Source organism: Terrapene carolina, unplaced genomic scaffold (genome assembly GCF_002925995.2).
Source record: "Terrapene carolina triunguis isolate 2854851 unplaced genomic scaffold, T_m_triunguis-2.0 Scaffold35098, whole genome shotgun sequence".
NCBI lineage: Eukaryota > Metazoa > Chordata > Testudines > Emydidae > Terrapene > Terrapene triunguis.
This window is the reverse complement of record NW_020699449.1, coordinates 953,379-968,501: the sequence shown is the minus strand read 5'-3', so window position 1 is coordinate 968,501 and position 15,123 is coordinate 953,379. Positions and strand designations below refer to the sequence as shown.

The following is a 15,123-nucleotide window of genomic DNA, read 5'->3' as shown; positions in this document are numbered from 1 at the left end:
CTATCACTTAAATATTTCAGATACGGAGAGGATTGGGCAAAAACTCAGAGACAAATTTGAATGAAAAACTTATGTAAATGATAAAGCAGATACAAGTTTTAATTTTTTTTTAAATCAATCTACAAAAGCAATAAAGTTCTTTCTTACCCTGGACCTTTCCTCCAGTTTTGTCATCATGACCACAGTTGCACCCCGTTGTTCCCACATCATTCTCCAGAAATCTCCAAAGGTTTCTGGGAGAGCCCCTTGTGTTGCTATGTAAGCATTCTGCTTTCTGTAACCATCTATGTAGTTGGCATTGACATAGTCACTTCCAGGTATGCCTGCAAAGCAGGAAGAATGAATACATTTGAGAAGTCAGATCACATCAGACACTATTCCTGAGACATTCTGTTACAAAGGTGAGCACGGGTCTCTCCATACGTTTTAATGAGTATATTTGATACTTGATAAACAAACAATATAATAACATTGTGATGTCAATTGGCATGGAAGAAGTGTTTAGATGGGGCAGATTCTTGCCTTGGCATCAAACTTAAGTTAGAGAACCTCTTTTTTGCTTAGATTGCAGAAGCCAACTAGAATATATGCTTGTATTTATTCCAGACAGTTTTGGTATCTTTCTGTGAAAGTGGTGATCAATCAGTCAATAAAATGTGTCAAAAGAGACAAATGGGCTCTCAAACTCCAGCTGTCTCTTGTCCCCACATTTCCTCTCCTCTCTCCAATGCAACCTATCACTTGATATTGTTTTCCTACAAAATTTGATTTGCAAAAGAGAGAAAAAGCAAGCAAAACTACTATACAAAATAAACTCTCTAAATTTACGAGGAAATCATCATCAGCTGCACAAAGCTCAAATGGACAAATTGCCTGTGCATGACTTTTGGGGCTTGTATGGGCAGAATGGTCTACAATAACCTCACTAATGTGGCCTGCTATGCTTCATGACCTATATAGGCATTTTGGCCAGTGACCACATGCAGTTTGTTGATTCAGTGGCCATGCTGGACTGCCCAGAAACTCCCTTGCACAGTGTCAGGAAAAGACCAACTGTGGAGCACTGCTCCATTTTTTGCAAGGGGTACAGAGGTGGTTCTGTTGCATTTCAGATCTTGTATATCCTTCCTGGGGGGAGGACAAGATTTCTTCACCCAAAGGAAAATTATAGGCTCCCATGGTTTCATTCTTTACATTTTTTAATATGGGAAAGGTGCTGATAGTTTCAGACTACTATGATTGCTGTTTGTACTTCTCCCCATAATTGGATTGCAGTAGCTAAGTATTGGCCTTCTTTTAGGAAAAAGAATATAGAAACCAAGTGCAAAAAAATCATGGAACCTACTATAACATATGTGTATGAAGTAAGCACCTTCACAAACCTGAATAAAAATTAAATACATATGTAACAAGGTGGAAGGTCTAAGACCCTGCAGTCCTGTTCTGTTGAGTCACCCTAGGCGTAGGTACTAAAACTCTTTATTGAGATAAAGAGGTATTGCTGTCAAGTCATGCAGGCATGAGGGTCCAATGGGCTCCATTAAAGGGGTTAGCATATCTCTTTGAGCAGAGCAAAAAACTGAGATAGCACAGAGGAAGTCCCAGAGGTATTGTAACAATTGGGCCTCCATTTTAACTTAATTGTGAGCCCAAGTGTAAGAAGTGAGTGAAAGGTCATAAAATACCGCAATAACCTAGAATAATAAATATTGATGGAAAAAAGGTGCAAAATGGAGTCAGAAAGACTGAATTAGTCCAAACAAAAAGGCCTACCTGATATAATTCAAGGGGTGTATAAAGACCATGCCGATAAACAAGAGAAGCGTGGGACCGGAAATCAATGGCCCAGAATTGTTGGACAAAATAATGAAAGGATGGGCTATTTCACCCATTGCTCTCTTATGGGGGTTCTTAAAAGAAAATACTTGGGGGAGAAAAACACGCTATCAACTACTTCGGATGGGGAGACAGGTGGACCAGAAGGAGTAAGCTTCACCACTGCGGCTGACACATCCTCCGTCTCCTAGGATCCACTGTGACACTGCTGGCCCTTTGTCATCCTGGTCCTGAAAGAAGTCCTGTCCAGACGGGGTCAGAGAGAGGGACCCAGATGACATCTGCCACCACTACCGGCTTTGATTAAATCCTGAACCTCACTTGGGAACTATGAAACTTTGATTCCTGCTGTCACCCCCCTCCATTTGTGTGTCCTTTTCATTCCCCACCTTATTTCTTCTCTGACCTCTCTCTCTTTTTTGCCTTTCTGTTTAATAAGAGACTGGCTTAGCTGGCCAAGGCTGTATACTTTGCAACAGTGCTGTAAGACTGTGACCAACGAGGCAGCTAAAAGCAATGCCCTACATAGCCCAATGTTGGTACCAGTTTGCTATGTCTTGCAGTGGTTGATAAGACCATGCGCATGCTGTGGCTGCATATTTCTGCAGTAAGGTTGCAAGTGAGAATCTACACCAGAGGGAGAAGCTGCATTTTCTACCTTTGCTGTTCTTCTCTCTACTTTCTTGTGTGTGTATCTGTCTTCTACAAAATGGGATCAGACTTTAACAACAGCAGCTCCAGCATATCTCAACTAACTCTTTTTCTCAAAAGTTATTACTATCTTTAATACCAGCTAAAAAACTGTTAGGGGGAGGAGAAAACTCTCTCTCCAGCTAAAGGGAAAGAGAACAAGGAGTGTTGTTAAACTAAAAGACTTACTCAATACTTTACTTTTCAAACACTTTAGCTCTTTTTCCTTCTTTTTAAGAAAAGATTAAAGAATTTTTAATATGTGTTTACCATAGAACTAAGATGGCTGACGTCTCTGTATACCAAACCCCGAACCTTGTTTACAACTGTTTAATGTTGTGCAATGACAGGGTCATGTTAACACATTTGACTCTTTGGGCCCATTTCTTCCATCAAAATTGATATAACAGAGGGAAACCAGATACTGAGGTAATGGGTGTGGTTTAAAACACAGGTAGATAAACACCCTAGTGACTGTAGACAAACACCCTAGTGCTCTGGGAGGAAATGTAGTTTCAAAGGTGTGTTTTGTTATTGTTTTGAGTTGCCAGTGAAGCCAAACTCTAAGGGCTCAATTCTGCACCCACTGACGTCAAAGGCTCCCATTAACTCCAAAGATGTCATATCAGGATTTAACTCTGGGACAGTGTGCTCTCCTGAAGACTGTTTAGGGACTCAGCATATTCATACCATACTTACAGTGTCATTACCAGAGAGACAACGTGGGTGAGGTAATATTTTTATTGGACCAATTTCTATTGGTGTGAGAGAGTTGGTGTCATTACTGTTTTCTAATTGATGACTTTGAGATCCTAGAGAGACTGGGATTTGGAGCAGCTGCTTTTCCTCTATTTTTTTCATTTTTGTGTGGAAAACTATTGTATTTTTGGAAATGTTGGCTGGAACATATCAAATTGTGCATCCGAATAGAATAGTATGAAAGTAGAGCTAAGAGTCTTCTGAGTCAATTTTCTTTTGGCAGGAATTACCAGTTTATGTTTTTATAATTATGCTAGATAATACTTAATCCTGCCTGGAGAGCAGAGGACTAGATTAGAAGACCTATTATGGTCCCTTCCAGTCCTACGAGTCTATGATTCTATGTCAAACTACTAGATACACAGCTATCAGCGGCACTAACTTTCTAATCTGCCAGCGGGTGCTCAATTCCCCGGTTCTGCGTCAGGCCCCGCCCCCACTCCATTCCTTCCCCGGCCCCCCTGCCTTTCCTCCCACTCCACCCCTTCCCGCCCCCGCTCCACCTCTTCCAACAACAACTAGCTCTTATATAGCGCTTTGCCATCACTAGATCTCAAAGCGCTTTACAAAGTATCTATTTATGAAGAATCTTCCAATCTATACTTCAGGATCAGCGTCATCAAATCTAAATCTTCTTATTTATAACTTCATTTATAACTGAGCCTCTCTCTTTCCAAAACTCACGTCACACCCACCAACAGGCACATGTGTGCCCCTGTCCCTCCACAGCTATCCTAAGAAGCGGTTAGGTAAATTAGACAGACTATTCTGAAATAAATGGGAAATCTGAATGTACAGTGGAGTAAATCTCATTATCAAATCTTTCCTTTTGCTACTTATAGAGATTTTTTTAATGTACCTATTTTTTTCATTTCAGCACCCAATTAGCATTGAATAAGGTTACTGACCCCTTACAATGAGACTAATTAAAATCCAATATAATCTGGAAAAGACTATAAAACTATGGATTATATGTTAGGATAGTCATAGTTTGGCCAGTAAAACTAGCCTTGGAGGCTCAAGGAAGCGATATAGATTTTTTTTTTAACCTGTGTAAATAGCATTTGGTTTAACTGCAACTATAATTTCAATTTGGCTTTATATATGTGTGTGTGTGTGTGTTTATGTGCATGCACACATGTAGGAGGAAAGTGCTGACTAAATATCTCAGGACAGGAAAAGACCTCTAACTTCAGAGCTGAAGAGAGAACAAGCAGCATTCCCAGATCTAGAAGCACCCAGGGTCACAGGAAGGCCTACTGACTATGCCTTAGGGCACGTCTTCACTACACGCCGGATCGGCGGATAGCAATCGATCTATTGGGGATCGACTTATCGCGTCTAGTGAAGACGCGATAAAATCGATCCCCGATGGCTCTGCTGTCGACTCCGGAAATCCACCGCGGCAAGAGGCGGAAGCGGAGTCGACGGCGGCGCGGCAGCGGTCGACTGGCCGCCGTCCTCACAGCCAGGTAAGTCGACCTAAAATACGCAATTTCAGTTACGCTATTTATGTAGCTGAAGTTGTGTATCTTAGGTTGACCCCCCCTCCCCCCCGTAGTGTAGACCTAGCTTTAGAGCTCGTTGAAAAAAAATTGCCACACTTTTTTCCCCCCTACCAAAACAAAAAATTTCCTGAGAAAATTTCTGCTTTCATCAATTTTTTTTCAGGTTTTTGATTAAAACTGAACATTTTTTAGTGTTAAAAGCTGTTTGGTATTTAGTTTTTCCATGAAAACCTGAAAAAACATTAAAAATGGGGAAAACAATCATTTTATTTGAAATTTTCTATATGAAATAAGACAGTTTTCCTGACTGGCTTTACCATGCATTGAAATGCCTCAGATGGGGTCAGAACTGGCATAGAATGATCCCCTCAGCTGTTTATTTTACAGTGCTCACCATAACACTAAAAGGCACAATAAACTGGGTGGGGATGTAGGGAGGAAAGGGAAAAGATGAGATTTCTCCCCTAACTTCTTACTGTCCTGATGGTGTCCATCCTAAATATAGATGCAAGATTCACTTGTGGTGTATTTCCCTGTCCCCACCAATTTCTTTATTGTGGTTGCACCTCTTGGCTAGCAGCTTTTCTTTCACAGTGATGATTCTCTTCTCTTTCCTTTGTCCTCAGTAATTTTTTTGTTGACTGCTCTTGGTTGTTTTCAGGATAATGGGTCATTTTCTTGATGCTCACTTACTTCATCACAGACATTGTAAAAAGTCATGTGTCTTGAAGATCACATCATGTGACTCCTGGTTATTTTCCCTAGTAAGTTTAAGCTGTGTGCATGCCTGAAAATCATCAATTCCATTTACAAAGGATGGGACTTGGGGTTCAAAAGGCTCTCTCTGATTTGATTAGACACGTTTTCACGTTTCCTTGAATGTGGAAATCTGAGTTAATGATTTAGAAAATACATCTGCTGGGGACAATGTCACATTTTCTTCCTTTATCAAGATAATAAAAAAAAACATCTTCACAAAGCAGATGAGAAGAAGCATGAGGTCAACATGAGAAATCTATACCTACTGGGTATTATTAATGAAGAAACTGAATCAGGCTGGTAAGGAACATTTTCTGAATAAATTAGAATTACATTATGATGTCTGCTATCACACTTTGAAGCATATGTTGTTATAAATAAAAAAACCCACTATATTTGTAAAGTGATCTTCTGGGATGGTTGGCCTCTGGAGACAACAGTACACAACTCACCCTGAAGATTATCAGCAAGAGGGAATACTCCAAACTCTACAGCAAACATTGCACTAATACTCCTTGAATCCAATGCTAACTGTACCGCTAAAGAACCAAAACAAAATTTTTTTTAAAAAAATGTTCCAGAATGGCTGCCATTTTAATATTTAAAATTGTCTGAACAAGGGATATTCCCAGACTAGATACCCACTCAACCCAGGAAAGAAATCAAGAGAGAAGCAGAGTTAACCTGTAAGAGTATTTGCAGAGGGGCTTTTGTCGGGCCAAGAGAAGGTGGAACATACCACAGAACCGGCACTCTCACATGCATCCCCGTTTACTGGTGGAAAGGGCTCTGTGCTACACTTCCTCATGGAGACTGGACTCCATGGAATTTGTAAGGGGGGGCTCCCTTGGACATGAATGGGCAAACCCTTTCTCTGCAACATTTCCCTCTCCCAAAGCAGATGATATGTGAGCAGTTATCTTCACTAGAATTCTTGAAGTGAATTCTGCTTCAAGAAGTACTAAATTAATGCATCTGCACTCCTGTCTGTGAAGAAGGCTGTGTGCAGTGATGTGTTTCAAGGGAGGGGAGTGCAGAGAGGCCAACACTAAGCAGGATTGGTTTTCCCTGCTCAGATTGTGGGGATTCGTAGAGTTCACGCTATTCAATCCACTTATTCCTCCGCCAACCCCAATGAACACCACTCCCACTCTCCCTTGTTACCTCAACACATGCCATTACCACCGCCATGACTCACACTCTCTCCTAGACACCCCTACAACTACACTGACTTACTCTCCCAGTCATCTTTTCTCAGACACACACCAATTACATTCAAAATGAGCTCCAAAAAACTCATTTCACTCACTCTCCCAGTCAACCCCTATCCCTACATAAGGCATACACTACACCCTTGCTCAGCCACTTCCCACAACACACCAACCAATCCCTTCAGGACATAGGCCTTCTCATATTATTCTCCGGCAAGTGTCTAGTGCAATGTTTGTGCTACATAAATAATAAATAGTAATAACTTGTAAACTGAGCGAAAGTGAAATGCTCATTGCAGGGGGAGATACATGTACAGTAACACCATGTCATTTTATAGTCACTTTTCTGACCATAACCACACTCCGAGCTGAGAAAACTGGACAACACTGTGTCATATCTAATAGCATAAAAACAATCAAATGCCAGCCAGTTTGATTGTACTATGAAGAAATCCTGCAAACCTTTGTTAGTTGCCATAGCTTACAGGCATCTTACCCACAAGCACAGAGGCAACTGCCATCATTACTTAAATTTGGGTGTAACAGTCCGAGATCAGTATTTTTTGAATGCCTGCTTTCTGTAAACGTGTGGGTCAGGAAAGAGACAATGGGCTAAATTCTATTCTTAGTTACACCTCTCTGAAGCTGGAGGAACACATCAGTGTTATTCCTGATTTATGCCAGTGTAACTGGGCACAGAATCTGGCCTGATCGCTTCAGCATCATTCCCCTAGAAGTTGTACCAGTGATGGTGTCCCAATTCCTGCCCGAGAGCTCAGTTGAAGAATGAGTTTCCAGATGGTGCAGAACAATTCTCTCAGACCCCTTTTCTAGTAGCCTGTCTCTGTATGGGAAGGAGTGACCAAAGTCTGCAAGTTCCTTCCTTAGCATGGAGATCTAGCTCTGTGGTGGCAACATTAGATGAATGGTTGAGCACAAAAGACCTTGGCTTCTCAGGAGAATAAAGCAGACAGATTTTATATACATAGAGCGTAAAAACTAGTGAAACAAAAATACCCCAATAACACAATTGAGATACACAGAGATAACAGGCATAAAAACAAACAGTCTCTCTGTGGTTACTGACTTACTATTCGATTGTTTTCATGAAATAAAATGAGAGTTGAACAAGCAGCAATATTCTCTGTGTACACAGGTTAAGAGATACAAGTCCCACATAATGGGGCTGGTAATGCAGACCTTAGCATTATTTCTTTGATTCCCTGAAGAAAGTTGTCATCTTAAATAGCTTTAATTAGACTTTACATTTTATTCACAGACTGAAATCACATCATGAAATTGTTTCAAGTCTTTACAAAGGCTAAGTACTGCACAGTCTTTCTATTTAAGACAAATTAAACCATAAACCTTTGTTTCTGTGAGGCTTCTCTAAAGGATGTGCTGTTAAGTATAAAAAAAGAGTCTGAAGTAATAGGATTAAACTCTGTCATGCTTGTAAACAATTAACTTGAGATAATGTAATGATGAATAGAAAATGCTGATGAAGCTGTACTATCCGCTTAAATCAATGACTAATGTTTTGAACTATGTCAGGATGAAATGAACTAAAACAGCTATTGGATGCAAATCAAAAATGTTGTTTCTGAGAAAGTTCTCTTGTAACAAGATACATATTGGTAAGGAGATTACCAAACTCAAACGGCGCCATGGAATAAATACCATGTAGTATTTAGAGCTCATTGAAAAAAGAGCAGTATTCAGCAAAGACACTTTTAATAATACTGATAAAAATGAAGAAATTTCACTAGGGGACAGGAAAATATAATATATTGCAAAGTAGTTTAAGGAACAAAGGGAAGAGGAGAAACTGAGGTGGAGGAGAAGATGGATTGTTGGCATGGGAAGGTACATGGGTTGGGGCTGAGAATGGGCTGATGGGACTAGAAGAGTACAGGAAAGAAATGAATGGAAAGGAGAGGAGATATAGGAGTTCCCAGGGCAGAAGGCAATAGAGAGAGAGAAAACTTTGGAGAAGATAACAGAACATGAGAAGGGAACAGAAGCAGGATGATTGAACAGATGGAACAAGGAAAAGGACCATGGAATGGAGAGAAGGGGAGAAAGTGAAAAGGGAACAGAGAACAGAAAAAGATGGAAAGACCTAGAGCTAGAAGTAGGATCTAGGAGTCAGTGGTATGGGGGATGTGAGGTTAGGAATAAGCAATAAGGAAGGGGGAAGATGCAGAGAGACAGAAAATTATCTCTAGGAAAGAAAGCCAGGGCAGACAAGCAAGGAAAGAAGGTTGAGAAAAGTGGAGGTAGGGGCCAAAGAAAAACAAAAAAAGTTACTGTCACTTTCAAATTTTCTAAATTGGTCAACAGAAAGACTCTAGGCAAGGAAGTGGCTGGAAGGGTAGAAAGAGATAAAACACAGAGAGCCACAGATAATAACAGCACAATGCCACAAGTATGACAACAATGCATTCTGATGACGGTGTCATATTGACACAATATTGCAAAACAAGTATTGAAGTGCAATGTGAGGACATCACACTGATAATTGTGTGGCTCTCTGAAACTCAATTTATCCATAAAGCAGTTCTCTAGCTCTTCCAGGGTGAGTAAAGATATAAAGTACAGCACTAGGACGTATATTAAAGGAATTCCTGAATGGAAGTAAATATTAATGTTAATACCTAGATGACATACTGTAAATTCATAGTGTTCCTATTAGCTATGAACTAAAATACTGCTTCAGACAAAAACATTTTCAGTTTAATTTTTTTAAAGCAAAATAATTTGGTGGGAAAACAATTTTACTACCAGAATTTACATTAAACAACTAAGGACCAAATCCTTCACCTCTGTGCAAAAACCAAGCACATGGACATTTTGCAAGGGCTCTCCAGAGGGACATGTGGGGATACACGTGTGGTGGAATGGATGGACTTATCTCCTCTTGGTCTTGGAGTACCAGTAAAGCAACTGTGTCTGCGCTAGCATGGCCTCCCAGCTCTGGTAGCATCTGCAACCCTAACATATTTCTTCACTGAGCGGTTTTGGGTTGTAAGCGGATCCACAGTCCATGTTGTTTACTCTCTCAAAATTCCCTTCAGCTTTGCTGTTGAGACAGCCACTCAAATCTAGAGACAGCCATTCAGCCTGCCCTCTCTACACCCTGTTATCCTCATTATGCATTGGTTTTTCTGTGTCTCAGGCACGTTGCTTGCGGATGGGAAGGGACAGGAAATCACCCTAAACATTTGGTTTTGTTTTATGAACAGAACATAATACAACTGCAGTGTGACAGAGAGCATGAGTAACCAGATTGCAGTACACCGCAGTTGCCCTTAACTGTTCAGTAAGTATTTAACAATATAAATTTGTCATAATACCTTCTACAGCTAAAGATCATGACCTAAATAGTGAATGCCAATTTAGTGGTAACTGGTGACTCAATATAAAATAAGAATATTAGCAGTTTCTTGTCTTTTTTTTCCCTAAGATTTTTCTTATATGCACAGATTTATTCCAATGCCCAATCTAATTTTAAAGGTGCTAAACTGCCCAACAGAAATAATCAAGCAGTTGTGATATGATAGATATTATTTACACTTGATTTTTTTCAATTGCTAGTATTATGCAAATCCAAACACAGATCACAGATTTTTAGTCTTAGATGCCTCCGAACAAGAACTGGAAGCCTTTTTGTACGTGCATTTGAAAAATATTTTATTTCCCACTATTTTTAAACCCTCTTTTAAAGTTTAAAATGAATTTTCTATTTGTGCTAACTTTATCTGTTTGTGCTTAACAAATATGGGGCAAATTTCTACTCTCAGATTTACACAGATCCATACGTCAGATCTCATTTCTGATCTTCTGTTCCCTTCTAGTACTATAGAGCTTCACCTTCTTCTCTCCGTGCATGTGTCCCTCCCAGACACATCCAAAAACAGCACAATATCAGAGATGAGATTCAACTTGCACACCGGAGCAGAATTCTGCCAAATGAAATTTTCCTCAGACAGAAATTGAAATGAACATAACCAACTTGGGTTTACCTCCTAACATGGCATTTAATGAAAAAAAATTAAAATATTGCAAATTCAAAACCATTATCCGTTTACACAATATTCAGTGTTGACTGTGGAACTCATTGCCAAAGAAAGTTGTTGAATCCATGAACTTAGAAAGATTCAAAAAAGGGACTGGATGTTTGAAGGTATAACAAGAATACAACAGCTAATGCTAATAAAACTTTTGGAAGAGATCTTTAACCCCACGATTTAGGCCTTAAGTCAATTTTTAACTTTTAGAGGTGAGGGAAGCAGATTATCCCACATCTGTCTACAGCTGGGTTCTTAAATCTTCCTCTGAAGCATCTGGTCCTGGCCACTGTCAGAGACAGGATACTGGACTAGATGGATCTTGGATCCACTTCAGTCTGGCAATTTCTATGTTCTTTGTTTGTGCAACAGCATGAATAACAAAGCTATCACAGTTGTGCAAATAGTGCTTGTTTAGGCACTGGACTAGGACTCGGGAGATCTGAGTTAGATCCCTGGCTCTCCCTTTGTGATCTTGGGCACATAACTCAATCTCTCTGTACTTCAGTTCTTCACAGGAATGATAAACTCATTAATGTTTGTGAGGTCCTCAAACATTACAGAGGTGGGGGTCACCATACCTTGATAGATTGTTAAGTACTACAGTTGCAAAAAACAAAACACACGTCTGACTGAGACGTTCTAAGCACCTGATGTTATTATTTGGGGATGGGGTGCTTTTTTGTAGCTGGATAGATTTCTCAATAGAGAATTTTAGAAAGAACACAGGACTGGATCCAAAACCCATTGACATTAATGGGAGTCTTTCAATTGACCTCAGTGAGCTTTGGATGAGGCCCATAGGTATTTAAAATAGTGAACAATGATTCTCATGAGGTTATAACAAATGCAATATAGTCCAGCCGCTGGGCCTGACCTATGTGGCTAGTGCCACTCTGAAACATATTCCTGTAACAATATAAAAGCATTCATTTCCATGGCAGCTTGAAAACAAATGCAGCTGTCAAATGAAATACTAGGTAGCCTATGTATTTTCCAACCAGGAATGTTTATTTTTATTTATAGACTGACAAAACAGTGTAATGAAGTATTGACGCTTGAAAAAGAAACACTTATTAAACAATGTTAAGCCAGTATATTAAATTTAGCAAGTTAGATACATAAAAGAACTCAGACATATATCAATAGAAAATCTCTTCAGAAACCAGGAGTTAAATCGTTAACATATTGCTTATTTCAAGTCACGTCATTTTAACACAAGCAAACATTTCAATTTATGTTGCTTTGGTTGTCGTAAATTGAGGTCTGAAAAGTTTATAAAGGTAGGTAAATCACCAGGTTGAGTCAAAAAGCTATGTGTGTGTGTAAGCCTATCACTGATATTTTATATGGCTATAATTATGTTTTATGCACTTAGGATCAATTGCATTTTTAAAGAGTTAGTCACTTTAACCTCCTCAGGTTATTTATGCCATTAAAAAGGGAAATCAAACATTACAGTTAGCATTTATGTTTTCTCAATCCCTTTATGTATTTCTTTACCAGGTAGAATCCTTTTCTGCAAATACTACACTTGCAAAAGTATTATTTAGAACTTTTCTTTTATTCTCATAATTTTTATTTTAAAAAGTTAGTCTACTGGGTAATTTGATTAACCTTGTTTAACTGAGTGTTATTTCTATGGGTTTTTTTTTCTTTTTCACATTTTGATCACATCTTCAAAACATGTTAATTTCCAGGGTCACTTGTTAAGGGGAATCTGGCAGGCCTTTTCAAACCCAGTCATCTCTTAATTCACTTATGAGTCAACAAATGGATTTATTTGAAATTAAATGCTCTTCTCTTTTGACAGTTACTCAACTCTCTTCCCAGCCAACATACAGTGACAAATTATTTTCCTTGCTTTAGAACTAGTTTACTTGTGACTTTAAATGTACTTTGGAGAAAATGGTAAACAATTCAGAAGAGCATCACTGCACAGTGGTTTGGTTTTTGTTTGGCTGGTTTTTATACTATTTACCTATCCTCTCTTTATGAAGTTGTTGTTGTTTTGTGTGCTGAACTACAATAAAGCAACAGCATGAGAATCTAACCAACAACAGAGACAACTCTAATTTTAGTAAACTCGTTGGTGTTCAGCTAGATATTTCTATAAAGTAATATGAGGAAATGTAACTGACACCACTGAAAAATTTAGTCAATACCAGTTAAATGAGCTCCATAGGTGGAACAAATGTAAGATGATTATTATATGCAAATTTTTCAAGGCAATCATTTAAATTTTCTAATATACTTGAGAAACTGTGTCTGTGTTATCAAAGCGTACAATATGCAGCTGCAATAAATTAGGCAAAGAGGGAAAGCTCAACCAGTGGAATTGTGTTTTCCTTCACCGAGCATTTACTTGGCTGTGCATAGCATATTAGAGAATTGATTACACCTATAAATACCGTCACTACTATATCCCATGTCTGCAGGTTTGGAGTAGCCAAAGATAAGGTGTTCACAATGTAGATTAAAACACTGCACAATTTAACATATAGAATGTTAAGAATGAAGCAACTATGTCTTTGCATACAAGATACAAGGACTGAAAGTCCTCTATAATTTTAAAGCCAATTCAATATACAAGATCTATCAAAGCTTACTAAAGGCAATTTTTATTTTCATTTAAATGGTCCCACTTAAATATGTAATCAATTATATTACTGACATCACTAATACATGGTGGCCAGCTGTGTAGAATAAACTGAAAATCTGCCTTAATTCCAAGAAACAGCTTGGGTAGGTAGTGAGAGGTAGCCAGTGGAAAAAATCTTCTGATGGATAATCTTTACTCCTGTTGTTTTAGCACTTGGGAAACTAGACAAACTGTATAGAGCCCACCATCTTGGATAGCCTAGTTCACTCACCACAGGGAAGCACACTACATGATCAGATCTTTGCAAAACTGTCTGTCAAAGACAACTACAACTAAAACCTTGTCATTTATACTACCATGTCCATCTACAGGCAACGACATTTGAGTTTCCAGTAACACAAGTACCTGAAATTCAGTTGTTGTCTGTCAGTGACTTCCAAAAAAATGTGTTTAGTTCACAAGTAAAAAGTTGGGTTTTCTAACTGCCAGTTCTGCATACTCAGTCTGAGACGAGAAAGCCAAGCTCTGTTCTTTCTGGCTCGTGTGTTATCAGCATCACTAAAGATTTGGCAAATGAAAATGAGTTATCCATTATACTGATAATGTGAGAGCCAGACAAGAAACCATCTCACACTCCCTAATAGTTGTGCTGTTAGGAGTAAAAAAGTAGCGACAATTTTTTGTCAAAAAAGTAAGTAGATAAGACTTGGCATACACACAAGGAGCAGATGTGTTGAGTAAGAAGTTTCCCTCTTGCTATATATGACCTTGTCTAGCTTTTAATGCTTCGTGTTATTGAATTACTGCAAATGAACACTGAAAAAGGATGATTATTACATGAATTTAAAGCTATTAATTTAATTGACAAGAAGTGGTAAAATTATTACATTAGCATTTAATATTTAATGAGTTTAAATTGTTAAATAGCTCCTTACCTTCTATTGCTGAAAGTAGAACACGAGAATGGTCATATGCAATTACATTTGCATATCTATTCTTTGGTTTGTTTACTTCCAGGTTAGAATGCTCCCATGTGAACTGCTGGCCAGGGTCAATTGACTTTAAAAAAAAAGAAAAGAAAAATAATTAGCTTAAAACCACAAAAACATGAATAGTACAGCCAGCAAACAGTACACTCCCAGTTTTACTTTTGCTTTATAAAAAGTCCACACAGCCAGAGATTATTCATATATCACTGCATGACACAAAGCATTTAGCCACAGCCTAAAAAGTACTGCACTCCATCATACTGACGCCTATTGACAGTTACATTTGGGCATCTTCCTTATATAGCCTCTCATTTGTTCTTATATGAAAGAGAAAAACAGGAGAAGCTCTATTTCTACATGGAAGGAGGGACAGAGAGTATGAAATAATATGGACACATCAAAATGGAAATATCATCTAGGGATAGCTAATCATGCTTTCTGAGATTTTAGCCATGTTTTGAATTGTAAACTATAGAAATACATTTTATTTATTCATTAGTTTTCAAATCACATACGGACGAAAAAAAAAAGTTCTGATAGGTTTCAGCTCCACCTGTGTTTTGCAAACATTTTTGCATATATACTAGATTATGATTTAGAAAGAAATGGAATTTAAAAATTATTAATTACTTGTATCATGGTAGCACCCAAAGGCACCAGCTGAGACTGGGGACCCCTTTGTGTTAGGTCCTGTATAAT

The 15,123-nt window shown here is 38.5% G+C and overlaps 1 protein-coding gene across 7 annotated transcripts in view; it reads right to left on the bottom strand.

Moving 5' to 3' along the window:
* The window catches only part of PTPRD (protein tyrosine phosphatase receptor type D), a 184,095-nt gene that overhangs the window by 54,349 nt on the left and 114,623 nt on the right, over positions 1–15,123 (bottom strand). For all 7 annotated transcript variants that reach the window (XM_024213897.3, XM_024213898.3, XM_024213900.3 and 4 more), the window contains 2 exons: positions 14,371–14,494; positions 148–323 (listed from right to left, as the gene is read on the bottom strand). In XM_024213897.3, coding sequence (XP_024069665.2) covers positions 148–323; positions 14,371–14,494 — 300 coding nt within the window. The remainder of the gene's footprint in view (positions 1–147; positions 324–14,370; positions 14,495–15,123) is intronic.